The 26,041-nt window shown below is 52.2% G+C and overlaps 9 protein-coding genes across 9 annotated transcripts; 5 read left to right on the top strand and 4 right to left on the bottom strand.

Moving 5' to 3' along the window:
• Positions 1-951: 951 nt before the first annotated feature.
• Positions 952-2,339, bottom strand: HMPREF1120_04583 (uncharacterized protein; the record flags this gene model as incomplete). The annotated part of the gene is made up of 3 exons (XM_009158715.1): positions 952-1,392; positions 1,499-1,704; positions 1,778-2,339. 3 exons carry the CDS (start codon positions 2,337-2,339, stop codon positions 952-954), a joined length of 1,209 nt encoding a protein of 402 aa, XP_009156963.1.
• Positions 2,340-2,996: 657 nt separating this feature from the next.
• HMPREF1120_04584 (uncharacterized protein) lies at positions 2,997-4,295 on the bottom strand (the record flags this gene model as incomplete). Its single annotated transcript, XM_009158716.1, has 1 exon — positions 2,997-4,295. The coding sequence occupies one exon, from the start codon at positions 4,293-4,295 to the stop codon at positions 2,997-2,999; it is 1,299 nt and encodes a 432-aa protein (XP_009156964.1).
• A 1,010-nt stretch (positions 4,296-5,305) lies between these two features.
• On the top strand, positions 5,306-8,387 carry HMPREF1120_04585 (uncharacterized protein; the record flags this gene model as incomplete). The annotated part of the gene is made up of 2 exons (XM_009158717.1): positions 5,306-5,329; positions 5,465-8,387. The coding sequence occupies exon 2, from the start codon at positions 5,487-5,489 to the stop codon at positions 8,385-8,387; it is 2,901 nt and encodes a 966-aa protein (XP_009156965.1). The 5' UTR covers positions 5,306-5,329; positions 5,465-5,486.
• Positions 8,388-9,349: 962 nt separating this feature from the next.
• Positions 9,350-12,293, bottom strand: HMPREF1120_04586 (F-box and leucine-rich repeat protein 7; the record flags this gene model as incomplete). Its single annotated transcript, XM_009158718.1, has 2 exons — positions 9,350-9,703; positions 9,771-12,293. 2 exons carry the CDS (start codon positions 12,291-12,293, stop codon positions 9,350-9,352), a joined length of 2,877 nt encoding a protein of 958 aa, XP_009156966.1.
• A 2,024-nt stretch (positions 12,294-14,317) lies between these two features.
• HMPREF1120_04587 (uncharacterized protein) lies at positions 14,318-15,049 on the bottom strand (the record flags this gene model as incomplete). The annotated part of the gene is made up of 1 exon (XM_009158719.1): positions 14,318-15,049. One exon carries the CDS (start codon positions 15,047-15,049, stop codon positions 14,318-14,320), a length of 732 nt encoding a protein of 243 aa, XP_009156967.1.
• A 425-nt stretch (positions 15,050-15,474) lies between these two features.
• On the top strand, positions 15,475-15,993 carry HMPREF1120_04588 (uncharacterized protein; the record flags this gene model as incomplete). Its single annotated transcript, XM_009158720.1, has 1 exon — positions 15,475-15,993. One exon carries the CDS (start codon positions 15,475-15,477, stop codon positions 15,991-15,993), a length of 519 nt encoding a protein of 172 aa, XP_009156968.1.
• A 1,000-nt stretch (positions 15,994-16,993) lies between these two features.
• On the top strand, positions 16,994-19,663 carry HMPREF1120_04589 (uncharacterized protein; the record flags this gene model as incomplete). Its single annotated transcript, XM_009158721.1, has 1 exon — positions 16,994-19,663. One exon carries the CDS (start codon positions 16,994-16,996, stop codon positions 19,661-19,663), a length of 2,670 nt encoding a protein of 889 aa, XP_009156969.1.
• A 1,033-nt stretch (positions 19,664-20,696) lies between these two features.
• On the top strand, positions 20,697-23,344 carry HMPREF1120_04590 (uncharacterized protein; the record flags this gene model as incomplete). Its single annotated transcript, XM_009158722.1, has 5 exons — positions 20,697-20,736; positions 20,804-20,818; positions 21,034-21,186; positions 21,495-22,102; positions 22,157-23,344. 5 exons carry the CDS (start codon positions 20,697-20,699, stop codon positions 23,342-23,344), a joined length of 2,004 nt encoding a protein of 667 aa, XP_009156970.1.
• Positions 23,345-24,552: 1,208 nt separating this feature from the next.
• HMPREF1120_04591 (glutathione S-transferase) lies at positions 24,553-25,384 on the top strand (the record flags this gene model as incomplete). Its single annotated transcript, XM_009158723.1, has 2 exons — positions 24,553-25,006; positions 25,098-25,384. The coding sequence occupies 2 exons, from the start codon at positions 24,553-24,555 to the stop codon at positions 25,382-25,384; spliced, it is 741 nt and encodes a 246-aa protein (XP_009156971.1).
• Positions 25,385-26,041: the final 657 nt, after the last annotated feature.

The following is a 26,041-nucleotide window of genomic DNA, read 5'->3' on the forward strand; positions in this document are numbered from 1 at the left end:
AGGATCGTTCCTGTACAACACCGTTGGCAGGCTACCTTATTAGTGGCGTTGTTATTGTTTCTCGATTTAGATATTCACTCTTTTTGCGTGTCACATTCGACCATTGCTGTTTGGGACTGGACCAGTCTGTCCGCCGCTGCAGTGTCTGGTCGCCTCTGGGATTAAAAGACGGGGAGGTAATGATATGGGTCAGGCTGGGACAGAGATTTGATTCTCCATGCTACTGACCGGCATGGTGAAGGGGATTAGGAGGGATGTGCACACATGGCGATGATACCAGTCCAGACACAATTACGTCGGCATACGGACCCTGTTGGGTTCGAAGAGGCCGTTGTGATCTGAGACACTGAGGCGTTTTTGTTTGGCAATGTTCAAATATACTAATACACACGCTTCCATCAGCCATCAACCACGCAGCTCTACTGCTAATCCAGTTTTCGACACTTCACTTTGTTGCATGTGGTATCCCGATGTTGCTGCCCATATCGCGAAGGGGTCTAATCATGTATACCTTATGTATGAGGGGCGGTTAGCCTCAAAGTTTCGTGGTTGATTATTCGTTTATCGACTCCCCTTCCGTTGCCAAGGGCATAAACGGTTCGGCTACTAGTGCTTGAACATGTAATGTGGTGCTACATCTGATGTATCTACCTACCTACCTAGGTATACGATGTTGTTGGGAGAACGTAGTCGTGAACCAGACGCCGTTACCTACTACTTGATCCCAATATGTTCCAACTTAGTTATTACAGCTAGCTCTCCGTTGAGCATGGAATTGTTGTTGGTACAGTACCTAGATACAGTCACTACTAAAGTGGAGGGATAGGATACCTTGATTCATTTCGTTTCGACTCCAGTGAGTCAGTCAAGCAGTCCATGCCTCCCGTCGACTGTTGACTACTTGGACAACACACTGCATACAGGCCGCTCCACACAGGGTGGTATATCTATTTACTGTACATCCGCCACAGCAACCCCAATCGACTGGTCCGCCTGCCCGTAGTACAAGAACCACTTGCCCCGAAACTGAACTAGGCCCTCTGCAAAGACGACGAGGTCGACTTGGCCGGATTCTTCTTCGGGAGTAGTGGGGACCAGAAAGGGAGTTTCGAGGCGGGCGAAGGGACGGTCGGTGAACGAGGGTACCTTTCCTACTAACCCGACCGTGTGGTGGTAGCGGTGCTTGTTAGAGTCAGAGTCAGAGTCAGAATGTGACTGCGAATGAGGGTTGTGGTTGATTGGGATTTGTTCCGCGTTCATTCTTCCAGAGGCTGAAGACAGGGACGTTGAGGACTGTGATGACGCCGGATTCTCGATGTCGAGCAACATCTGACCAACGGAGTATTGTGTAGCTCGGTATCCGTCGGCGCCGGTGGTCATGGCGTTGTAGATCTTGGGTTTACGTCAGAAAACCCACCAAAGGTACCTACCTAGGTATGTACTGTATATATTGCAACAGATGGAACATTGGGCCGGTTGGGAGAACGTGTACACGTACCAACAACCACCTCCCATCTCTGGTCTTGACAGGCGGCGGACCCGGCTCAATCAGCCCATTCTCCCAGGTCAACAAAGGCGAGGCAAACGGGGTTGAGGATGCCGTCCAGTTCAATAGATCAGGCGATGTGGCGTGGTAGAAGACGCTGTCGCCAAAGAACATGTGGTAGAGGCCGTCGGGGGAGGGTTTCGTGATTATGGCGCCGCCTAACACACCACGCGAATTAGTTGATGGACAGACAAGATACAGGATTCAACAACAATGAAAAACCAGGCTTACTTTTACTATGGTCGAATATGGTCCCAGGACCGGACTGAAACAGTGGATTATGCTTGGTCCACTGGACCAAATCCTCACTCGTGGCAATGCACAGCCTCGGCGTCCCCAGATCATAAGCCGTATACGTTAGATAAAAAGTGCCGTTGACGCGAACGATTCGCGGATCTTCCGTCCCACCGCCGGCTTCCCATGGCTCAGTGGCATGCAAAATTGGACGGCTGAGTCGAGTGAAGTGGTACCCGTCGGAAGACCACGCGAGACCTATTGACGAGGTCTTGCTGGCGTTTTGGGCGCGGTAGAGCAGGAAAATGGTTTCGTTGAGGACCAAAGCCGCGGGGTTGTAGACGTATGCGGATTCCCAGTCGTGGTCGGGGTTGGCTGTCAAGATTGGGTTTTGAGGGTATTTGTGGAATGGGAGGATGGGAAAGAGCGGGGCAGTGTAGTTTGGGTCTCCTTCTGTTGTGGATTTTGTGATTGAAAAGGGGAGGCTGTCTGATGATAATGCGATGGGGATGGGGGATGAGGAGGAGCAGGATGCAAAATGGGATAGAGATAGGGCCATTAGGGCGACATGGGTTTTAGTATTGAAGTGCATGGCTGTGGGTTAGAAGTGAGGTGGGATAGGTTGAGTAGATTGAGTATTATGTATGTATATGTTGGGTTGGTGATATCTGTAGGGGTTTGGTGAGGTCGTTGGCTGATCAAGGGGCTAGTAATTGACGGAATCATGTCATAAGGCTGGCACCTGGTCTGGGATTCGGGAAGCTTAGAGGTCTGCAAAGCCGAGGTTTGACATAGTTGCCATGCTTCAGGTCCCGGTAGATATGTGACTGAAGTATATAGAAACCTACCACTCTGATGAGGAGACATATCTCACCATTTTGCCAAAATAAACTAAATGGACATATAAAGGTCAATTGAAATACAAAGCGAGGCTGAAGTGCTTACAAAGCATTTGTTTCATTGGCTACGTAGATGGCTACACATTTCCAGATGCATATGGACTTCGTGCGCCCGCCGAGACACCTCCATAAGTATCAACTCAAGTCTTGAACCACCGAAGAGCTTGGGTGCTGTTGACTCACTTATCTACAACGGCACCTTTGAAAACCGTCTTGCTAGCCTCATCTCCCATGATTGTGCTAGTCGACAACTTCTCATTTGGCTTCAATGATAGAATCCATGGAATCCATAGATGCGTAGAGCCACGAGTCTGGGTTCACCTACGATAGAACTGCTCGGGGTGGTGTAGTGCAGGAACGGCAGCATAGGCTGGAACCGATGATGGGCCGAACTGCATTGTTTCGGCAGCCATGTACAATGAATGTCCATGTCCCTGTTGGTACTGCATCATCTGTCGATGGTACGTGTATCCGTGATGTTGGTCTTGACCAACCAGCACAGAGTGGTATTGGTATGCCATGAGGGGGTGGGAAGGTACTGCCGTCCCTGAAGCACGATCCGGCGAACCGTGGGCTCGGGCCCGGTTCTGGAAATGTGTATGGGGTGGCCACTCCCAAGATGTGCCAGGAGGGATTTGGACTGCTTGCGGCGATGGCGGCGATGATCCTTGTTGACTTGTCAATATGCGAGAATTAGACGAACTGTGTTGAGACTTGCGAGCTCGTGTATGAGATATTGTACCACCGGTGGCAGAGGTTCGTCGAGAAGAACCTGTTGACGCTGTTGCTCGCGTGCGATGACGAGACGCGGATGACTGTTGGTCGGCTGGAGAACTCGAGTGACCGGAGCGCCCTGCCGTCCGCGCCCTGACTTGGCTACCTGGTGTTGTCGATAGATCTGGTGCCAATGTGGTGGAGGACGATACAGACTGTGCGCGAAGCATTGACGAGGCTCTTGATGACCGCCGGGAGGATGGAGCGCCGAGTGGCGTTGACGCCCTCGAGGAACCCTGTTTCTTCACCACACCACGTTCGACCTCACCGTTTGTTTTGTCTCGATTTCCACCGAGAGCGGAACCTGACCCATGTTGACTCGGTGGTTGCTCGCCTGTGCCATCAGGTTCGGTGTCATTGCCATTGCGGCTTGTACCCTGGTCATCAGAGGGTTCTGCTCGTGGGAGGTCGCCTGTATCAGACGGGGCAGCTCCATGTTCTACCGGCTCCCCGTCGGAGTTGTGATCTTGATGATTGTCTGGTTCTTCTGCGCCCTCTGGAGTGCCGTCAGCCGAAGGCTCGTCAGCTTTATCTCCGCCATCGTTACCCTCGGCGCCACCGCCAGCGTCACTGCGAACGGCAGCATTATCTGCACCGTTAGTGCTCTCGCCACCAGTGGCAGCGTTGGCATCCATTGCGGTGACGCCACCGGCGTCTTCGCCAGCGCTTGCCTCTTCTGCTACGGCTTTTTCCTTTTCTCGCTTCGCCCTTTCTCGTCTGCTTCGCCGGATGGCCTCCACACGCCTGTATTCATCGGGCATCAGGAGCCTGGCCAGACCGAACCAGACAGTTGATCGGTGGTCGCCACCAAATAGCCGTAGCCTGGGGACTTGTCTGCTCATGTCCAAGATGTTGGAAAGGTTCGCTGCCGATCAGGCGAAGTTGGCATGGCGGCTAGGTTATCGAGCAGTTGGGCAGGAGCTCGAGATTTTATATTGCGCCGTCTACCACGTTTGCTCCCCACGGTTAAAGTGAACATGTCAACACGCGTTTGAGGGATTAGCTTGAGGCGTTGATGTGTGGGAAGCATCGACATGGTTGTTGAAGTGAAGCTGCATCTCTGCTTTGACAGAGGTCAGTGAAACTGGTTAATGCTGCTGCTTGATCAGAGTGAACTGCAGTCGGAGTGACAGCATGACTTTCCATGACAGATGTGAGCGTTGGTTGAACATCGTCTGCTTCGTTGCAGATTCAACAGTGTATGCGGCTGGCATTCATGCTGTGCGGTACCTGGGATGTAGGTCAAAAGACAATGATCGTAACCAGATTGTCTTTATCAACTTAAGATGGCTTAGTGCTGGACTAGCATGCACTAGACTGTCGCTTATCGGATAAGCTTATCTTGGTCCTTAATCACTCTTGCATAAAGCAGGTAATTGTGAACCCAGCCATGCACTCTGAGTCCGGCATAAACCAGAGAATCTTCGCTACCGTCTCCATGGCTTCCTTTACATCTTTTTTAAACGTCGCAACCTAGAACTGTCTACAACCAAATGTCAATTCCAGCTCTCCGGGATCTACAAAGGAATTCGGTCTTCGATGCAGGACAGTGTTTGCCTCGGTCGGACAAGGCGGCACATTTATGCCCACTCTATTGCGTCCTCAAAATTTAGTGCAGCACAATGACCATCATCCTTCCGCCTCCTCCGGACGCACCTTTTATGCCTCTGCGCAACTTCAACCGTCAGCCCCATTTATGTTTCTTTCATTACTTGTTCATCCTCTCCATATCGCTCTATCGTCTGAGCTTACAGTGGAGGAACTGTGTCTTCCCGTAACCAGATGATATCTCCCATCTCGTATTTGATTCCAGAACAACAGTCCTTGTCATCAGATTACCGTTCCTGAGCAGGCTCCACCACAGGAACGAGCACGAGTAAGCACTAATTTCCGGTTCATGATCCGATCGCCCACAGCCCCAAGATCCGGGGGCCTAAGTCAGCTGCATAGCAGTCTGTAGGACATTCTAGTCAGGCATCAACAGCCGTGCTTACTACTTCCTTATGATCAGTTGATGAATATGCGAATGCACGATGGATACTATCCGTTCCACCGGGGCAGAAGACCACGTTGCTAGTCAAGGTCAGAAGCTTGAAAGTGATCTGGTTCCGCTTACCAATGACCATGGACCCGAAGCGGCAATCGAGACTGCAGACGGCAGTGAGAGCTCCGAGCCTGAACTCGAGCCTCAGGACCTTCACGATGAGGACATCGTCGGAGTCAGCATCAGTCGAGCGCAGACGCATATGCGGGCTCCGGAAACAGAGATTGTGGAGAAGGCGAGAGCTTTGAATTTACCCCTGGAGTCGTTCAACCATATCCTCACATCGACCGAAGAACAAAATGAGAGCGACGATCAACAGGAAGCGGAAGCGGTAGATGACGGCTCAAAGCCTGTCCCGCGCTTTCTGGACGGCGAGAGATCTGCCTCTCCAGATAAACTAGTCGAACGTCAAGACAACACATTGTCATCGACAGACTCTCTTGTCTCCGACGAACAGGAAATCAATGAAGGCCAGGCCGAATATGCAACCCCTACGTCTGGTCGGCACGCATTGGGTAAAGTTGAGCGGCGGCAGAATGGTAATGCAGAGCCGTCACGCGTCGGAGTATCCCGGCCTGTACCGCTTCAGGACCGCCTTGAAAACGAGGTTGATGTTCCGGCAAAAGGAGAAAGCCAGAACTTTTTATCGCAAGGACGGTCGATTGCAAGGGCATTCCTGGCAACAGCCGAGAGCAATCGAAGAGGTCGTTCCTCTTCAGGCCCTACCGCAGTATTCTCCAGCATACGAAAAATGCTGCCGGATTTACCGTCACCCTCCTTCAATCGAAGTTCGATATCTCTCCTACCATTCGGCAGCAAAAATGCGAGCAATGCCGACCGTGTAGATCAGCCAGATTCCCCGTCGTCTCCAGCTGGGAAACCTACGAGATTTCGTTGGCTGTTGCAGGAACCAGCTGAGGCGCAGGATTTCGAAAAAGTCTGCTCTACCAGCACTGGTTCCGACAGACTCGTTCGTCCAGCAACTCCACCCCCGAGACCCGATGGCAAAGACCTATCCCTACTGTCGCCAATTAGTCCAGCACCCACTTTGGGCCGCCCTCGTTCAAACTCCGAAAGCTCTATATACTTGATGAAGAAGGTGACCGGGGCCTCCACGTACGACGACATCAATGCCTTCGCCGATGTCACGGAAATGGCCAATTCACGCTTCAAGGCGATTACCGACAGCTTCCAAAACTCGTCGTTGCGGCTGCCCAGACTGCCTATAATACGACCTATCCCTAAGCTTCGCCACTCGCCGGAAGAAGGGCATATGGACGCCATCATCTCAGACAGTGAGGGACAGGCACACATAACCAAGAAGCAAGCACCAACTCTTCAGGCAGAAACGGCACAGCAACGGGCACATCCCATCCTCCATCGAGCCTTATCCAAAACAACCGGCGACATTGTCGTTCTGGGTGGATACCGAGGTTCGATCTTGAGATCCGCCCAGCCTCCTCATCGTCAACTATGGGTACCCTTGAAAGTTGGGTTTAATCTCCGCAAAGTCGACCTGGAGGTAGGTTTAACGCGAGAAGACGAACTCAAGATGGAAGAAACGGTGATTCCGGGAGGCATATTGTCTCATATTGGACCAATCGACATATGTCGCCGACTACTCAGACACATGAGGAAGTGTCCCAACGCCCGAGCCAATCAACTCCGCGTGCACGAATGGGGATACGACTGGCGCCTGAGTCCCGATCTACTCAGCAGCAGACTGATCAAATTCTTGGAGTCGCTGGAATGCAACCAACCGGACACACCGCCGGAGAAGCGAGGAGCGACCGTTATCGCCCACAGCCTCGGAGGGCTTATCACACGACATGCAGTCAACCTCCGACCAGATTTATTTGCCGGCGTGGTATATGCAGGAGTGCCTCAACACTGCGTCAACATCCTTGGTCCACTACGAAACGGTGACGACGTCCTTCTCAGTTCCAGGGTCCTCACTGCGCAGGTCAACTTTACTTTTCGGACCAGCTTCGCTCTATTACCAGAAGACGGACGGTGCTTCCTACAAAAACAAACTAATGAACGATACGACCTGGATTTCTTCGATCCTACAGTCTGGGACGAGTATCGACTGTCTCCTTGTGTTAATCCGCCTTTGCATCGGCATCATCGCCACCCTGAGCGACGGAAGACTCTGATGGGTGCTCTTTCGGAGACTATCATTTCGTCTTCGAGCAAACGGGCCGGAGCCGGAGCCGGAGGAGGTGGTGGCGGTAGTGGTAGCGGTGCTAGCGGCAGAGGTGATGGTAATGGAGGTAATATCTCACACCAACAAACAATGTTATCGACCGCCAACGCCAACCAACGTCTCGCCGACGCAATCCGCGCCGTCGAGGACCCCGGCGAAGAAGTCGTCGGACCCACCATGAAACAGTCGCAACAATCACAATCCTCTCAACACCGCCCATCCGTCGCCACGGCATGCACTATCCCCAAGGACGCGGCGATGGAATATCTCGGCCGGACGTTGCGCGAAGTCCGAACATTCAAGCAACAGTTGAAGTTCAACCCGGCCCATCAAGACGGTAATCTGTATCCGCCGCATGGATTCATTTTCGGCAAAACGGTTCCCACGGTCTACGGCGCACGAGTAACCAATAAAGAAGCAATCAAGTATGATGATGCTTACGACGATCTCGCGTTTGCGGCTGGTGATGGCGTCGTGCTGGCTAGCGCCGCTCAGTTGCCGGAAGGGTACCGCTGCGTCAAGGGCGGGAGGGTCGAATCCGCTCGTGGCCATGTGGGACTGCTGGGTGATTTGGAGGGGGTGGGTAGATGTCTTGAGGCTGTTGTTGATGCTCGTGCCAAGGGTGTTGGGTTAGGCAGGGATGGGCTTCAACGGAAAGGTGGACATGGTCACACTCAGGCGTGAAGTGAAGAGACGGAGGTTGCGTCCAGACATGCACACATCATGGCTTGCTGTAAATTGTAAATTCACCCAAGGGGACCACAGAACTGTACTCCATTTGTACATGTATAGATGATAAACCAAGAAGGAGACTCCGACAGCTTTTCTGGGGGGTCACGTTCTCAACGACATGATGATACCTCTTTGTGCTTGCTTCCCTTAGCGTGATCGCAGAGGATGACAAAGAAAGGCAGCATGGCATTGGTGTATTTTTCTGGTTCACCACTGGCAAATGCGCGAATCCATACGAGAACGTACAATAAAAAGGTAATGAACTGAAAATTGAATATCATTCCATGTCAACTGAATCCAACAAAACGGATGGGGGTATCTGTTTCCATTTCCACTTCCTTTGCACCAGCACCAATAGAGAAAAAAAGAGACCCACACAACGTTTCGTCTCCCGAACCACGAATTTCAAGACCCGGAGCGGCGGCCCAGGTCGAAAAGGAATCTGAGCCTTCGTCAAAAACACACAGGCTGGCCCAAATGTCGTGGACTTCCATAACTTCCATAACTTCCACACTCTGAAGCCTGGTCATAGTACCGATCACACTGTGTTTTCCCGCGAAGGGTTCAGAGTGACACACCCTCTCACCCACAATGTATCATAAATATGCCTGTCGAGACCTCTGAACAGAGCAAAAAGAGTCCTCCTGTCTTTCAACCACTTCGGCATTTCTTTCCAAATTCATGACAAACCTCTTTGTCCACTCTGACACCGCTTATAGCCCCAGAAAAAATCTCGTCGTCACTGGTAACACCTGTTGTTTCCCTCATCTTGCGTTCCCATCAACACCATCAATTATATCGATCGCTTTGGTATCTCATTTCACCTGTGGTGTAAATTTTTGCAAAATATGTCCACTGAAGTAGATAGATGTTGGCTCAAATCATCGTGCACTGTCATTTCAAAACACAACTCTTCAGCGCACCAATTTTGTTCCCGTGCTGACTGTGACAAATTCAATGTCCCGGCCAGCCGAACGCCACCGCTCAACGCCGCCGGCAACAAGCCATGGCTGCAAGTTCTTACACTGGCTGACGTCTAAAAGCTGGAGTTTTGGACATCCCTCGACAACGCTCTGGACACCGAGCCCTGTGACACGGACGCAGCCTCGAACGGCGAGTTCTTTCAACGATGTCAGATGGAGACCGATTGATCTCAGGCTAGGGTCGGAAACCGCACTGCCACAGAACGAGAGGTTAAGGTGCGTCAAGTTGGGACATCCCAGCGCCAGAACCTCGGTTGCTGTATCGGAAAGGGCACAACAGAAGGACTGCGACAAAATCAAAAATTAGCTTTTCGACTTTGGAGAAAAAGGAGGGAAAAAGGTTCACACTTACCAGGTCCAATTGTCTCAGACTGCTTCCGGCCCCATTCACCAACCAGACAATGCTCTGGTCACTCAAGTACGTGCAGTCGGCCAAACAAAGCTTCCTGAGTCTTTCGAACTTGACATTTCCCCAAAATTGAAAGCCTGCGTCGGTGATGGTCGTACACCGTGTCAAATCGATAGACTCGATTCGGCTATGAGCGTGAGTGGCGATATGAGCCATGGTGCGGTCCGTGACATGTTTGCAATAGCTCAAAGTCATGGCCTTAAGCTCAGGACAACCGATCACGGTCCCAGGGGCCGGAGGTGCCATGGGAGTGCCTGTCTTCGTGTTGATGACCGGACGCGAGATCAACTTGGCTCGATTCGGGGGTACAAGAGGTTGCGCTGGTATGACCCAACCGACGATCCTTGCCAACAATGTATCGCTAACCTTACGGCAATTGCTGAAGTCGACCTCTTTCAATCCGGGCGCCTTGTTGGCCATCTCCAGGATGGCTGGCGCGGTCACATCCCATACACTCTTCATCCGCCAAGTCTCGACGTTGCGGCCACAGGTGTTGACCAGAGCACTGAACCCTTCATCCGTGATGTGAAAACAGTTGCTGATGTCCACGAAGCGCGGTCGTTCGCCCACGAACGGACAGATCCGGTTGATAAGAATAGAGTTGGTAACTTTTCGATTATAACGTGACAGATCAAGATAGTGTAACAGGGTAGGTGCGGTAGTGAGTACATTTTGCCAGTGTAATGACACCACTTGTAAACGCATTAATTCGTGTAGTTCAAGATGTTCAAAAATCCATGGCAACACGTTGTCGGGAATGGTGCCTCGATTGAGCCCGCGATTGGACTCCGCCCGAGATCTAGCCCGCCCACCTGAAGAAGCAAAAGGATCGGAGAAGGGAAACGCCGACCCTTTGTGCTCCAATGTCGGCGACGATGCTGTAGACATGGAACTTCGTGGGGATGCACTGGCCGTCGTGGCAGGGGATGTTCTGGGAGAGCGCCGTCTTTGTTCAGCAGCAGTCTCGTCTGGTGGTGGAGGAGCAAGCGACCCCCTTCTTGACCGCGACTTAACCTTTTCCAGCCCTTCATCAAGGTATGGATCGGGGTCAATTGGCTCTACTGGAACGGATTCGTCCGTCGGCCCAGACTGCAGAGGCGTACCCAGCTCTGCTTCCGTGAATGTGACGCGCGGGGCTTGGTTGATTTTCTTTTGGGCTTTGCTTTTGGACTCGCCAATTGCCAATTGGTGAATACTGGGTTCGTTGTCCGTGTCATTCATGACGATGTCCATTTCTGAAGATGTGCCTAACCTCTCCTTGGCTGTTTTCTCAATCTGCTGCAGGATCTCGGCAGGACATCGAGACCAGAAGTCGGACAGCACGTTCTCAGAGATCATGAGGCACTCGACCTGAGTGACGGAGCGTACAGTCGCAGTGCGGCGGTCGGCCAGTGACAGACTGACAACCTCACCAAAGTATTGCCCAGCTCGAAGACGAGCCTTGACCCGTGGAGTGGGTGGTATGCTATCCTGGGGCACTGGGGGTTGGCCAGCTTTCGGAGTTGTGGGGTTCTTCTCATCCAAGACCTCGACCTCACCCCGAACAATAAAATAGATCTCCCGCCCCCGGGTCCCTTGCTTGATGATGTCTGTAAACGGCGGAAAACTCCTCGGCTGCGCATTGAGTCCCAGGAAGTGAAGAATATCCGCAGGCAAAGAAGCAAAAAGCGGAAACTCTTTCAATGTCGCCCTGATATTGACCAGGCCATGTCCCAGAGCACTGGCCGATGACACTTCGTTGGTCCCTGGACTTGGAGATTTGCGTCTCTTGCTCGCGCCGGCAGCACCGTGATCACCATCATCCATAAGCACATCCTCTCCAAACGCGGCTCGTCTCTTGGACCCTCTTCTTTCGTTGGTTGGTAAATCTTCAGTCCCGAGCAGTACCTGTCTCTTCTTCTTTTCCAATTGTGTCAATCTTTCCAAGGCCTCGTCTCGAATAGCACGTTCCACTTCGGGGTATTTCGGCAATATCTTTGTCAAATCCTCCTTTTTCAACACCAGAACCAGACATCGTGTGCGCGCCACAACGGTGGCTGTTCGTGGCCGTTCCATCAGGATGCCGATTTCGCCAAAGAAAGCACCGGGCTTTAACTCAGCGTAGGTGCTCTCGCCATCGCGCGACGTAACTGCAACCGCTCCTCTTACCAACCAGTACATGGCTTTTGCATCTTCACCTTCGGTAATGATGTAGTCGTTCGAACTATGAAGCTGGGGTTTGAGGAGTAGGCCAATGTCGACGAGGAAACTGTCGGGAGTGGATTGAAACAAGGGAAACGAACGTATGCGCTCGATCAGGTCCAGTGGCATGCCTTGGATCTGAGAGGTCGCCAAAGGAGATTGCCTGACAGGTCGTGATGGATTGACTTGAGAGTCAAAGCTGCGGACCAACGAAACGTCTGCGGATGGAGGGGTCGCCGTCTTCCCATGATAGGGAGACATAGTCCGTCCATGATGCCGCCGCATCTTTTCGCAGTAGTAAGTGACCTTGAGCGAGCGCGTGTCCACGCCAGAAGAACTGCTGCTCTTGCGGGCGGGATTCCTCAGCCCATTGTCGCTGGTGGGAGATACAGTCTTCTGCCCACGTAGAGGAGTCCGTCGGCTGGAAGGGGAAATCTGAAAGCTCCAGCAGTCTTGCAAGACTACCTTGCTCAGCTCTGTGTAGGTATGTTCTTGACTTATTGTAAATCGTCCTGTTTAATGGCACACGCCGTTGGAGCACCGTGGTTTGGCTGCAGATGAGGGCGGCCGGCAGCACTAGGTAATAGTATGGAGACAGACCAACGAAACGACTTGTCTTCTGTCGTGCGAGGCGGGGAGAGCCGCCGGATGGGTCGCGGAGGTCTGGTACTGGTAGGGGCGTAAGGTATAACGTCTTCGGTCTTGCGTCAACTGGTCCGAGCCACAGCAATCTACTACTGGAGCCCGTCCAAATTTAAGGTGAAGGAACAAATCTCGCAGGTGTCCAGCACCGGGCAGAACAAGGTATCGGGTGTGTGGACATGGACAATCAAAACGTGGAACTGAAGCGTGGAAGCGAGAAAGATGGTTTGACTCCCGCAGCCGTTGGTCCCGCGTCCATCTGCAGTGTGGGTGCTAGTAGTAAGTAGTGGTAGCACCGTGGTAGTAGTGGTAGTAGTGGTGGTGGTGGTGGTGCGCATGCAATGGCTGCTGCCGCTTCATTCACTGCAGGAAATCGAAACCCTCTGGGAGCTTACAGGGGGCTGCATCGCGAACTCCACAGCAGGCTGTCCATAATTGCTAAATTGGTGGTTAAAGCCTTAACTACCTAGGTAATGCATTGTCTGTAACACCTTGACAACATCCACGCGGTAGAAGATCGCTGAGGAATAACATCACAGGAAAAGACTCGCGCAAGCAATCGACCTGCACATGGGCAGTAGCACAACTGTACCGGTAGAATACCTATCTAGGTGCCTATAGTATGGCAATGAGTATAGAACGAGGGTGGCCTTGTGCGACGTGCACCAAACACATTCTGGTAGGTGCATTTATGGCAAAGTACTTTTCCATGCGCGTGTGGTCAAGGCGTGCAGTGTAACCGAAGGCCCCGACTGCTTGTGGCACATGCCAGGGAAACCAACTCCAGAGAGTATATTATTAAATATAGTATGCTTGCGAAGCTTCCCAGCGGCCTTATACAGAGCTGTCTGATAGGTCTATTTTTAAAGGTTCGACAATTCTCCGTCGTCTCCTGCCAGGGGAAACAATATCGACCGCTGGCGGCAACAGCTGCAGCCAAACTTGACAACAGATGGTTACTTAGGCCATGCAGCACTGGCCGTAGATACCTAGCAGGCAGCGGTACTGGCAGTGTGTTTGCCCGCAAAGCCTGCGTCATCAGAGTGTTGGTCGGTAATCCTGAAGGCACTGGGCTTGGAAGACCCAGAGAACCCACATAGAAGCCTCGTGGACGAAGGAACTATTCTTCCCAGCTGACCCATTTCAGTGGGAAAATATCCTGCGCTGGGCCACTAAAGAATAGAAAGCCCATAGAGAAATCCATTCGCGTAGCTGAGCTGCTCCGACTGGCCCAGTGAACTTGTGCGTGTAATCTCTTGTTTCTCAATATCACCGTTGGGAGGGACGGCATATTGAAGACATCTGAATCAGCATCGATGCTCCAGTTCCTGGGACACAACACATAAGGCGATTATGCACCTCGGGCAGGCTTCTCAGAGTGGTCGATGTGAGTGTGTCAGTCGTGGGATGCCGTGGCACATTCAAGTCCCGCAGGCCGACGTGCAGAGACGCAGTTCTCATTGCTCCAGAGACTTGGACCCGGTTGAAAGGGCAGTATGGCTCCGCCCAAAGCTTACTTCGAGACAAGTGTACATGCTGTGTAACACGTTCTCCACCCCACAGCTTGACCGTACAACCTAGATTGTGGTCGACCATCCTGACATTCATGCCGTCCTGTAAATGATACCGGCGTACCGGCCTGTGAGAGCCCCATTTGTTGAGGTGGATCAGTCGACGCTCCCAAGTCTCTCTTGGTGGACCATCTTTCCTTGAAGCCAAGCGATATAGGCTGGAGGGTTCCCTCTGATCGTGGCCATTAAATCCTGTAGCAAGCCGTATGCCAGGGAGAATTTGAATGCCGCCCTTGCTGTCCGAGCAGCCGCAAAATGATCCAGCCCTCTTTTCCAGCTATAGAACCCTGCCAGGGTCATTCCAGCGATGACAGTGCTTCCTGCGTCCCGTTGTCCCGTCGCTACGTCTTCGCCCTTTCGTGCCAAAAGTCTGGTCCTTGATAAGTCCACCATCTCTTCAGTGACCATGAACAGTGTTGCCCATCCCATGCATACAGCCCCGAACCTACTGCCTTCCTTTATCCCAGAGAGCATAGCGTGGTAATTCTTAGACTTCTGGTAAAGGAACCATCCTGTTTGAGTGGTAGGCAGGCGATGGGCGTTCTCAGCACGATACCGGTATGCGCCCTTGGTCGCCCCCTGAGAGGAGCCCAGAATGAAGCCGCACCCAAACGATGCCATCATAAGGGTAGGGGCTCGGAGTACAAAGGGAATGGACAGTCGCTCGTTCGGCCAGCCCGTAAACCCAACAGGTGACTCTGTCGTTACGGGTTCCGGCTCAGGCTCCGACACTGGCTGAACCTGGCTGGTCGGGGGTTCTGACTGTATGATCGTGGAAGTAGCTGCATCGTCTTTCCCGACATTTTGTGAAGAATTGAAAGGCCACATGCTGGAATGGCTCCAAAGCTCTCGTTGCTGGCTGCGGTGGTACAATTTCCTCAATCACGACCGTGGAGTGCACCTGGCGCCATCTAGCTATCCTTAGATATCAAGATGTTTAAGTCGTTAGTCAAAAGATATGACTACTTGGCACTCAAGGCACCATGTTGCAGTCTACATGAATTTGGGCAGGCGGAGTTTGGATAAACTTGAAGCTGCAACAAACTTGTGAGCGTTTGGTCTCCGCCAAAACCAAGGACCCTGCAGGTGATTTTCTGTTCTCCGCCCGCAAGCGCGTCATCCGCGTTTTCTGACTTTGGTCGAATACTGCCACTTGAACTTCACAACGCGAGCATCAAAACTAACCTTATCTCGCTTTTGCACTTAAAAGTTATAACTGCATGAGACGCGATAGCACCCCCATATCGTGCATTATGGTTTCCGCCGAAGATTTGGCAGCACTGCCGACACCTGATATGATCACTCTACTATTCAAGTGCCACAAATCCACCACCGTTCTGTCGGTTCTTCCCACCACTCCCTTCAACGAAATCAAAGCACTCCTCATCGCCGCGCTCCAGTCACGAAATATCACTACTCTCCCCAACTCCGCAATTCCACTACCAGAAGATCCCGAAGCTCTGGAATTTGGTGTACTTGCCGATAAGAGAGATCCATCGAAAGGCTGGGTACCGATAGACATCAAGGAGCAGGAAGTTACGGGGCCTAGGGGTGGCAAGAAGAAGATCGGGGGTTCTAAGAGTGTGCTCAATGAAAGCCCCTTGGGTGCTGGATTGACCGACGGCTCATGGGTGGCATACCGGATCAAACCAGCGACGAAAGCAGGCGCCGACCAGGAAATGAGCTTGGAAGACGGTACACCTGACGTCGAACTTGACGAAGATCCCGGCTGGGAAGTGATACTGCCTTCTTTCGAGGATGAGGGTGAATGAGCTGACCAAGCCAACGATCACCTGAAGAGTGATCTTGATGTATGATTCATGAAATGCTTCGCAAGCGCGACGACATCACAGCTTTGCTGGTCAAGACGGCAACATACACGGCGGTCAAAGCACTCGGGTGCCCACACGCATCATTGGCGGCGAAACAAAAATAGAGCAGCAGCACTACCTGACGAACTTGTCTGAGGCCCGGGTGATGCCGCGCTCGAGAATTCCCATGTCCGACTCAAACAATCGGAGGCCCGAGTATCTCCTGGTTTTTACCAACCCCTCGCTGATGCAGCCTCTTCGCCTCAAGCCCACCGCCTGAACCTTGACGCAGTTCCGAAGCTGTATAAGATGAGGCTTTGCCCGGAAGAGTGAAGCTGTGTACAGCGGACAACATCCCTGGCGGCCGATTAGGGCCAAGCAATAACAAGCGTAGGTAGAGACAAGCGGCGCGTGGACCACGGGCTGGCTAGTGGTGGCATTTGTGCCTTGGGAATCTCCACACATTCCACATAACTGTATCAGGTACAATGTTGTAGATGGGTGCTTGGGATGCACGTGGACCGGGCTAATTCCTCAAGGTCCTTGACTCTCATCACAGCGGATTTCAATAATGGTGATTGATGTGAGAGTCAGCCTGAGACGCCTGAAGTGGAAGCTTACTACAGGGCGTCTATCGAGTAGCTAGAACACACAAGCCTCGTCTCCATTGCCATCATTGGTGGGCGCACTCTATTTGAAGCAACATTGGCGGGGAGAGGGCCGAGGGCTTGTTCGGAAGCCTATAAACAACTTGGAACCCGCTTGAGTCGTCTCATCCATTATTGTTGTAGGCTGGCTTGGTACTAGCCGCGCCGTCCGTGGCAGGTTGGGCTGACACCCTTTCCCCGTCCTTACGTTCTTTGACGTCTGAGTCCTTTTGCGCGGATGCCATCCTACTATCGGTTCAAGGCGACATCTGTATCATCCGTCCATCCCGTCTCTCCAGGCGGATGCGTGTTCAATGCGGCTGTTCAAGTCCAACAAGTCGCAGGCCTCCCTCGAAGATCGCGGCCCTGAGCAGCCCGAGGCGGCCCAAGCCCACTCCCACTCCCACCATTCTCAACACCCGCACAGCGGCCTCTACGGCGGGTCCCAATTCGACCTGACCCCTGAACGCTACAACCAGCAGCCACAGGACGATAACCTCAACCAGTACCAGTTCCAAGAGTCCCAGCCTCAGACTCAGCCTTATCGCGGCCAACATCTCAGTCGCAGCCAAAGCAGTCGCATCCCCTCCTCCAGCGAAGTGTATGGCGCGCAGCGGCCCAGCGTGAACATTGTACCACCTCTGTCACCCCCCGCTGCAGTGCCTGAAGGCCCGGAGCCCGTGCCAGGCCAGACAACGTTTGGTCAGTCGAGACACGTGCGGTCCGATCGGGAGAAAGATCATAAGAAGTCCAAACGCAGCTTCATTTCAGGGCTCATCAAGGACAAGTCCAAGGACGAAGAGAAGGAAAAAGAGAAGGATAAGGAAAACGTTCAGTCTGAACGCAAGATCGGTCGCTCGAGCTCTGTACATCTGCTGCGAAAGTCTCATCTATCCGACCAGGAGTCGTACTCAAAACAGACCTCACCACAGTCTCAAACAAGACATTCCGGGTTTTGGCCAGGCGCCGACCTGGCATCTCCAAACCAGACCTCCGGTCAGGCACAGTACGAGCAGTACCAAAGGAACCAGCGTCAATTCGACTCTCCCCAGAGCCAGGCTACTCATCAGTCGGTCGACTACGCTGAGGACGTCCCTCAATTCAGTCCACGACAGGAGGAATACCAAGCATATCACCGACCAACTGAATCTCCCAGTCAATCGGAACACTATTTACCATATCAAAAGCCTCCCTCTAGATCAAGTAACGCGGAGCCTGACCCACACCAGCACCTTCGTCCCCCTTCACAGGCTTCACTAGGACCGCCCTCTCCTGTGACTGCCGGTCCGCATACCCAGTCTCAAGATTCCCGCCCCTCAACGGGTGCGACCGACAGATACTCTGTCCAGTCCACAAGCCAGGCTCAGGCACAACAACACCAACAGCAGCCGCAGCAGGCTGTTATGGCACGCGGCGAGCCACCCAACGGAGGTCTTCGCCCACAACTTTCGCAGCGGGACACCCGCACCGAGGAACACTCCCAGTATCAAAGCCAGCAAGATCCCCGGGTGAGGACGGCACAGAAAAATCCCGAGCAAGGAAGGAGTACTCCCCCGCCCAGGAGCAGGGAAGATGTCAGCCAACTCGATTATCACCAGCTCCTTCAACAGCATGAACAACTACAAGCCAAATACTCCAAGGTCAAGCGGTATTATTTTGAGCGAGAGGCACAAGTGACTCAGCTACAGAACACCGTCGCCACCCAACGTCTGTCCATGTCACGGACCTCTTTAGACGACGCGCAATACACGGCCAGATTCGAGAGACTGAGTCAAGCCATCAACAACCTCTCCTTCAATATCCGCAAAAACTGGCGTGCCATCCCCTCCTGGCTCCGGCATGTCTGTAATCAAGATGCGCATACAGTGGGAACCAAGGAAATGACCGCCATCGGCCGAACGTGCATTACCCGCTGGCTGTATGAAAGTATTTTCCAAAGTATATTCCACCCTGGCATTGATCCGACGTTGTCAGCCCAGTTGAAGAATCTGGAGCGGAACCTGAGACGCTCAGGACAGAATGGTTTCTTGACGGACGAACAGCGTGACGATCTTACTACAAAAATCACCGCCTGGCGATTGACCACCATTGAAGGGCTGCAGGATGTGCTCAATTCACCACAGGCCGAACAGTATACGCAGAACTTAACGAACATTCTCACTCACCAGCTCACGGAATCACTCAAATCTAATCTCACCGACCCACCCCCTCCTGGGTTGAGCGAAAGTGTCAACATAGTTGTTGGCCAGGCGGTCGGTATCGCGGCAAATATACCTCTCGAGTCTCGGGACATCTGTGTGGAATACTTTATGCCCGGCACCCCGATCAACGAAACATACATGAAAGTCGAGCAGTCGCTTCCACAGTTGACCAACCCCGGCGTACATGAGCGCGTGGCTGCCGCGCAGTCACAAACAAAGCCAGATGGTAGGGAGGGCGACAGCATAAGTATGGCAAGTACAGAAGACGGACCTCGCGAGCGAGATGTCGAGGCTGAAATTCGAGAGGCTGCAGGCAAAGCCGCCTTGCAAACAGCGGCACAGGGTGGCAGTGGAGCTTCTAGTGGGCCGCAAACGCGGAACGATAGTGTGGCCAGCCAAAGCAGTCAAGCTACCATCAAGAACCAGGAGGAGAAGCAGTCTAAGAAATCCAGCTTCTTGGGAGGATTTGTGGGGAAGAAGACATCGTCCACGCGCAACGATAACCGCAGTGCAGGTGGCGATGCAAATGTCCACAACGATGAGCAACGTGGAAATGTCAGAGAGAGCACGGCCGTCGAGTCTGCACCACCGGGGCATGCCCCAGGTGCAAATGAAGGCCGGATCCGGTTTGCCGCGTTTCTTGCTGTCGAGGTACGTGGCAAAGGCCCAGGATCTAATACTGGTGGCAGCGGTGGCTCGGGCAAGGAATCTGGATCTGCCGCAGGAGGAATCAACCAGTCTTCTGTCAATGTTCTTTTCAAGGCTCCAGTGTATGAATACTGAGATAAGAGAGTGCCCTTGGTTACCTGCGCCTTGCTCGTTTGCAAAGTGCGGATGCCATGTCTGTGGTTCTGATGTGAGCGAGCGCCGCAAGACTTTGACCGGCAGGGCAGGCAATGCCTCACTGGCAGTGGGTGTTGGGTGCTGGGGTGGACTTGTGGAAAGAGCATGATTTAGCCGAAGACACAATCTATACGGTGCCAGTGCAGTGGCGGACACGACTTGCAGATCGTTCAATACATGGAGCGGGTGAGCAATCTAACAAGCTGAGGCTCTGCACAACTTGAAGAGGAGTGGCCTTGTCTGGAGGGGCTTAGTAAGCAGATAGACAATGTATAAGCAAGTCAGGTGCCCAACTCGGTGCCCAACCCAGACTCGGATGTTAAACACAGCCTAAAAAAGACCCTGCTTCGGGCACACATGGCTACCTATTATTATTCGACACAGCTGAGGGGCACCTATACTTACCAGGTATAGGGAAGCTTCAACGCCCATCTCTATCCCCGGCCTGCCACCGGAGCTTCCGTAGCGAGGATCAAGACTAGTAAAATAGGCTTTGTGCCCCGTCCTTTTGTGAGACTCCGGGAACCCCAATTGAAGCACTGCTGTTCTGGTACTAGTAGCTAAGGTAGAGTTCAAATTTTGCAGTGTCGGTGTCCAGCCCGAAGCGAGCGAATCCTTTGCCTGAGAGACTGGTGTTCATCACACGCCCATCACGCAGCGCCTCTCACACAACGTCAATCTGACCGACATCGAACATCCACATCACAGACAGCGCGCAAAAGGTCGGTTCCAGGCCCGGCGAAACGCGGGGCTGAGAATCCAGGGTCAACCTCATCCTGGCGCCGTCCCATTTGCTGACTTGGGCATCCATCCAGTTTGGCATCTGGCACTTTTATTTCATCAACTTGCCTCTGTGGTGCAATAATGGCAACTACTCCTTTGACTTGACACGACCATGATCTCCTGACTGCAGCATTGTCTCTGTCCCTTCTTGCTCGTCCTACCTGCTGGCCGCCTGTCTCGCCTCGAATCCATGCGGGATAAAATCGAGGACCCATGTCAAGAGTGTCGAGGTATGTCTCCCGTCAGCTTGCGTGGCTAATCATGGCCCTGTATTGACCGGACTGTTATGTTTTCTAGAGCGCCATCTGAAATGTAAGTCTAGCATGAACGACGCTGGTTCTGCCCGTGCTGTGACTTGACAATGCTTCCATTCTGTCCGATGCATTGCAGTCGATATTTCAGCTGCCAGTGCGTCACAGAGCCGACGGGCTGATTGTGGCACAAGAGGCAGCACACAATGTTGTCTTTCTTTCAGCCCTGCCACGTACCCACTCGCAATTCTTTCGGGCTATGCTAATCTCTCTCAGGCGATGATACTTTTCCACGGTGCAAACAATGTGAGCGCTTGGGAGGCAAGTGCCGGAGGGCAAAGGGCAAGATCAAGTTCCGTCACGGCTCCAGCGCCCGATATGATGCCACTTTTTCCAAAGATCAACCATGGCTCGAGCAAACCAAGAACGGTACGTTTTGTGTAACCTTGGCTTGCCTTTTTCCGCAAAAAAGGCGGCCCCTGAAAGTGACTGTCTCCGCCGCATGTGGGACAGAAAGGAACATTGGATGGCAGCCATGTTGACAGCCGGCTGTAATTCCCTCCCATATCATGTTCCATCTACATCACCTCCACATTCATGACAACGTGTGCAGACGCCATCTGTCCTTGTCACACAGCTTCAGGATGCAGTGCAGGTCGCCGGCAATCTCCACCAAGCCGCCTTCGTGACCCCTACACCGCCTGTTTATGACTTCTTCTAACCATACTGGTGGACAGCGAAATTTCAATTTGTCGACCAAGGACCAGAGCTGGAGAACTACTACTCCCAAGACGATTCGCTAGTGTCGAATGCCAATTCTTCCGCCCCGGACCAAAAGCAGGATGAGGTATCACTTCGGCAGAAGCGAATCGAGCCGCCCAGCAATTCAGAGGGCCCTGCCAGCGTGCAAAGTGCACCAGCTGAAGACAGTATCGGTATATCATCTCCCTCCAACGGAAGCAACGAGACCGTGTTTGGCCATTCACCCATAAAAAGGAGGAGAACGGCCGACCCTGTCACCCAGCCATATCCTCAGACACGGGAAACATGGCAAAGGATTCCTTACGACCCCATTCGGTCCCAGTATCGGATGTATAATTCCCCCGAGGTCTACAACCCCGCGAGCCCGGACGGGTTCTCATATATGCCTACTGAACAGAAGTACGTGCCCAAAGTGGTGGAGGCCGAGTATCGCCGGATGGCCGATTCTGCTGCAGCTGCCATTCCTAAAGAAGATCTGCTGTCTCCGAAAATCTGGAAGGAAGAGTTCTACTGGCCGAACAAATTCACCACGACTCAATGTGCCTGTTTGATGCGATATTACATTGATCATCTCGCCTCCTGGGTAGGTGTTGACTTGGCGCAGACGAGTTTCCGTTCCGGCTACTGACAGATACAGTTTGACGTGGGCGATCCAGCTCGTCATTTCACCCTTTCGGTGCCTCAACGAGCACGACGATGTCCACCACTACTGAACGCGATCTTCACAGCAGCTTCACGACACCTGGCGTCGTTACCCCAGTACAGGACTGCTAACGGGGTTGTTAAGTATCAAGATATCGCCCTCCCAAATTTGACCGAAGACACTGCTGTTAAGTACCACAACGCCTGTCTTGCATATCTGATCAAGTTGTCGGGTGATCCAGAGCACGTTCGTGACGAGAACCTTTTGGCTGCAGCCGTGATCCTACGATATTACGAGGAGATTGATACATCGTTTACAGGACAAGATAGCGAGACGTTTCTGCACACATTTCAAGTGTTTGTCAAAGCGCAGGCAAACCCTTATTCCTTCCTTTTGAATGACGGGGAGAATCCCGAATACTTGAGACCTGGGTCTGCGACGGGCACCATTCGAGCCAATGCCATTGCCTATCTGAAGAGCTTTCAACACGCGGCATTTCGAATAGCCCTTCGACAAGAGACCACGACGGCCTTTCTCAAGCAGCGTTCCGTCCGTCTGCCGTTGGCGTCGTGGACTATACTATCAGGATTCGACGAGGCCGAGGACTTCATATGGTCCGACCGACACCTCTATCACTGTGCCAATGTGTTGCAGTTTTGTTTTCCCAGCGATGGCGGCGGTGGATCCAGCCGATCTCAAAGTGAACGATGGACCGAGCTTCGCCAATACCAAGCCCACTGGGACCAGGTGAAGCCTCTGTCGTTTTCTCCCATCCACTACCAGGAGCCGGATCGATCCAAGGGAGAATGTTTCCCTCATATCTGGTACATGGCCGAAGTTCATGTGACGGGCATGATGTTTCTCGATCTCGCTCGGATACTGTTGACCGTGTATAATCCCAATATACCTAGGATTGGGCCCGGAGTCATCACCGCTCAACGGCGGATTGTGGAGGAAGTTCATGATATCGTGATCCGGATCTGTGGCACGGCCATGTCGTATTCGTCTTCACAACCCATCATGGTGCAGGCATATATGGCGATCGCCGTCTGCGGCGAGTACTTTTCCGATCCGGGCGAAAGGAAAGCTCTGCTGGGAATTCTGGACAAATTGATGAAGGAGCATGGCTGGCCGACGGGCAAGACTGCCAAAACATTGAAACAGGAGTGGGGTTGGAGTTAGTCGATTTTGACTTGGAAGAGCCTGAACCAAATTTGTTCGCCAGATGAAGATGTCTATTTGGATATCGATGCTATAGTAGGGGTTGGGATACGGCACCAGCGAAAGGAAAGGATTTTGGGCTTGAAAAACTGGATACAAGCATGGTGGGTGGCGGCATTTGTAGGAGTTCTGGTTAATATTTCACGAACAGGTCTACGGCAGCTACCTTAAGGTATCAACGAGGATACTAGTTAGTAGTTTCAGGGTGATCAGGCACCGCTCTCGGCTGGAGTTAAAATCAAAGCGATCGACGAGAGTTGTCGAGGCGAAACGTTCTCACTCGAGGTTGGTCGAATTGACTCCCCTTGAACACTGCTATTATTGTATCATGATTATGGCTAAATACGGTACAAGCATATGCAGTGTCGCCGACACCTAGGTGGCCGAGTCATAAAGTCCTGATTATGTAATTTAGTACGACAAGTCGGATTAATCATGCACCGGCTTCCGTCGATAGCGACGGCGGGGAAGATCCCGTTTCAAGTTGCGAGCGGAAGGTGGGGGATTAATCAGCTCGTCATCATCGTCATCATTTAGTATTCAAGTTGTTGATTATGATACGTTTTACAAGGTGCATGACTACACGACTGCAGCGTCTGTGAGGTAGAATACCTCAGTTTGTACGCGTAGGCGAGGCCTTACCAATACTACAGTCAGGAACCTACTAGACATCTGTTCCCGGTAGCTGAGAGTAATCTTTAGTATAGTAGCAGTGACCGCGCAACTGAGAGAAATGGATTTGTGATTCTCCTGCCCCTCATCTACATTATTAATTCATCCTCAGTTCGGCACTCCAACCCGCGTATCTGTTTGTAGCTCGGGATGGCGATTGCGCAATCCTACGACAGAGTGACCATCGGATCACGGTGGGATCACTACTACTGTCGAATATAATATATTTATCCCAACTCCCCTCTGCTTTGTTTTGTTTCTTCATGTTTCTTCCCAGGTCGGTATCATCACAAGGCTTGAAACTTGAATTGAAGAGCTGGTGCCATTGCCGTCCACTTTACAAACAACAAAGATATTTTGGTTCTAGTTTGTTCTCGCGACCACGACTGGCAGTCCGACTGTATAACTCGACTTCGACCTTGTCTTCGAACTCGATCCCGAACTCGTACTCATACTCGACCTCGACTTCAGCCTCGTCCTCGTCCTCATCCACCAAAATGTCATCCTCCAACAACCTCTACATCGCCGAAACCCCCAAAGACGTCGCCAACGCCAAGGGCCTACATCTCATCACGCAAAACACACCCAATGGCCAAGCGACCCAGATCATGCTCGAAGAACTCGCCGACGCCTATGGTACTGAGTGGACAACCACATTAATCAACATCAGCACCAACGAGCAGAAAAAAGAATGGTTCCTGCGTTTGAATCCGAACGGCCGGATTCCCGTCCTGGTCGACAACACTCTGTCCCCGCCGTTTCCGGTGATTGAGTCCTCGGCCCAGATTTTGTACTTGGAAAAAGTGGCGGACAAAAACAACACGTTTGGGTTCAAGGATGATTTGGAGCGCAATGAGGCCTTGCAGTGGATGTTCTTCTGGCATGGTGGTGGGGCGCCGTATCAGGGTCAGGTTAATCATTTTACGCGGGCGGCGCCGGAGAAGATTCCTTGTAAGTTTACCACATCTGTTTCTGTGTTTATGCTCGTTGTGGTACTCTGCCCTCTGATGTCGACCGCACTAACCGTGTACTGTACTGTCAGACGCAATCAACCGCTACAAAAACGAAACTCTGCGCGTCTACGGCGTCCTTGAAATCCGTCTCTCGGGCAAATACACCGGCGAACCACGCGACTACCTGGCCGGCAAGGGTAAAGGTCAATACAGCGTGGCAGACATCAAGACCTGGCCGTGGGTCAAGGGCTGGGAACGATCCGGGTTCACCGCAGAGGACATGAAACCGTTTCCGCATCTGTTGAAGTGGATTGATCGGATTGCGGCCCGACCGGCTGTCCAGAGAGGTATTGGGGAGAAATATGTTCAGCAGTAAGTTGAACCATTCTAACCCTAAAACGATCTCGACTCGTCTGAAAAAGAGTGGGAATGTTGTAGCGAGTGTAAAGCATGAAATGCATTGAAAAAGTGCCCATGAAAACCGAATTACTTTGACCGTATATTTCAAGAAAATACTCTGTTTCGGAGCAATGATGCTGAAATGGGTGCATTTACGTATCTAGATCCTTCAACGTACAAACAACGTCCAAGATATGAAGCTGTGTTCCCTGCCGATGTTTACGAATATGTTAGTCAAAAGTATCAATGCAGCCGGCAGAATCCCACTACGGCATACTTACTAGACAGCTTGAACTGTAGTAGCCTGCAGAACCTATGAAAGTTGATTGTCGTTGTTGCGTTGTTCAAGTTTCATTGTTGCTATATCCATTCGCTGGTCCACCTCGGATTGATAAATGCGATTGGAACTCGAATATCAACACCAACACCATTTCACCTCGCGACCGATCCAGAAAGGATCTACACCACCTCGCTGGGTGTATACACGCTCTGGGTCCACCTCTGATCTCTGTCATTTTCTCCTTTCCCCAACGACTACGGAAGACGGAGTACATATAGGACGCAACGTACATACCTGGCCTGACCTGACCTGTCAGGATATATAACTACATCCACTCTTTTTTCAACTGCAAAG

This window comes from Exophiala dermatitidis (assembly GCF_000230625.1).
Source record: "Exophiala dermatitidis NIH/UT8656 unplaced genomic scaffold supercont1.4, whole genome shotgun sequence".
NCBI lineage: Eukaryota > Fungi > Ascomycota > Eurotiomycetes > Chaetothyriales > Herpotrichiellaceae > Exophiala > Exophiala dermatitidis.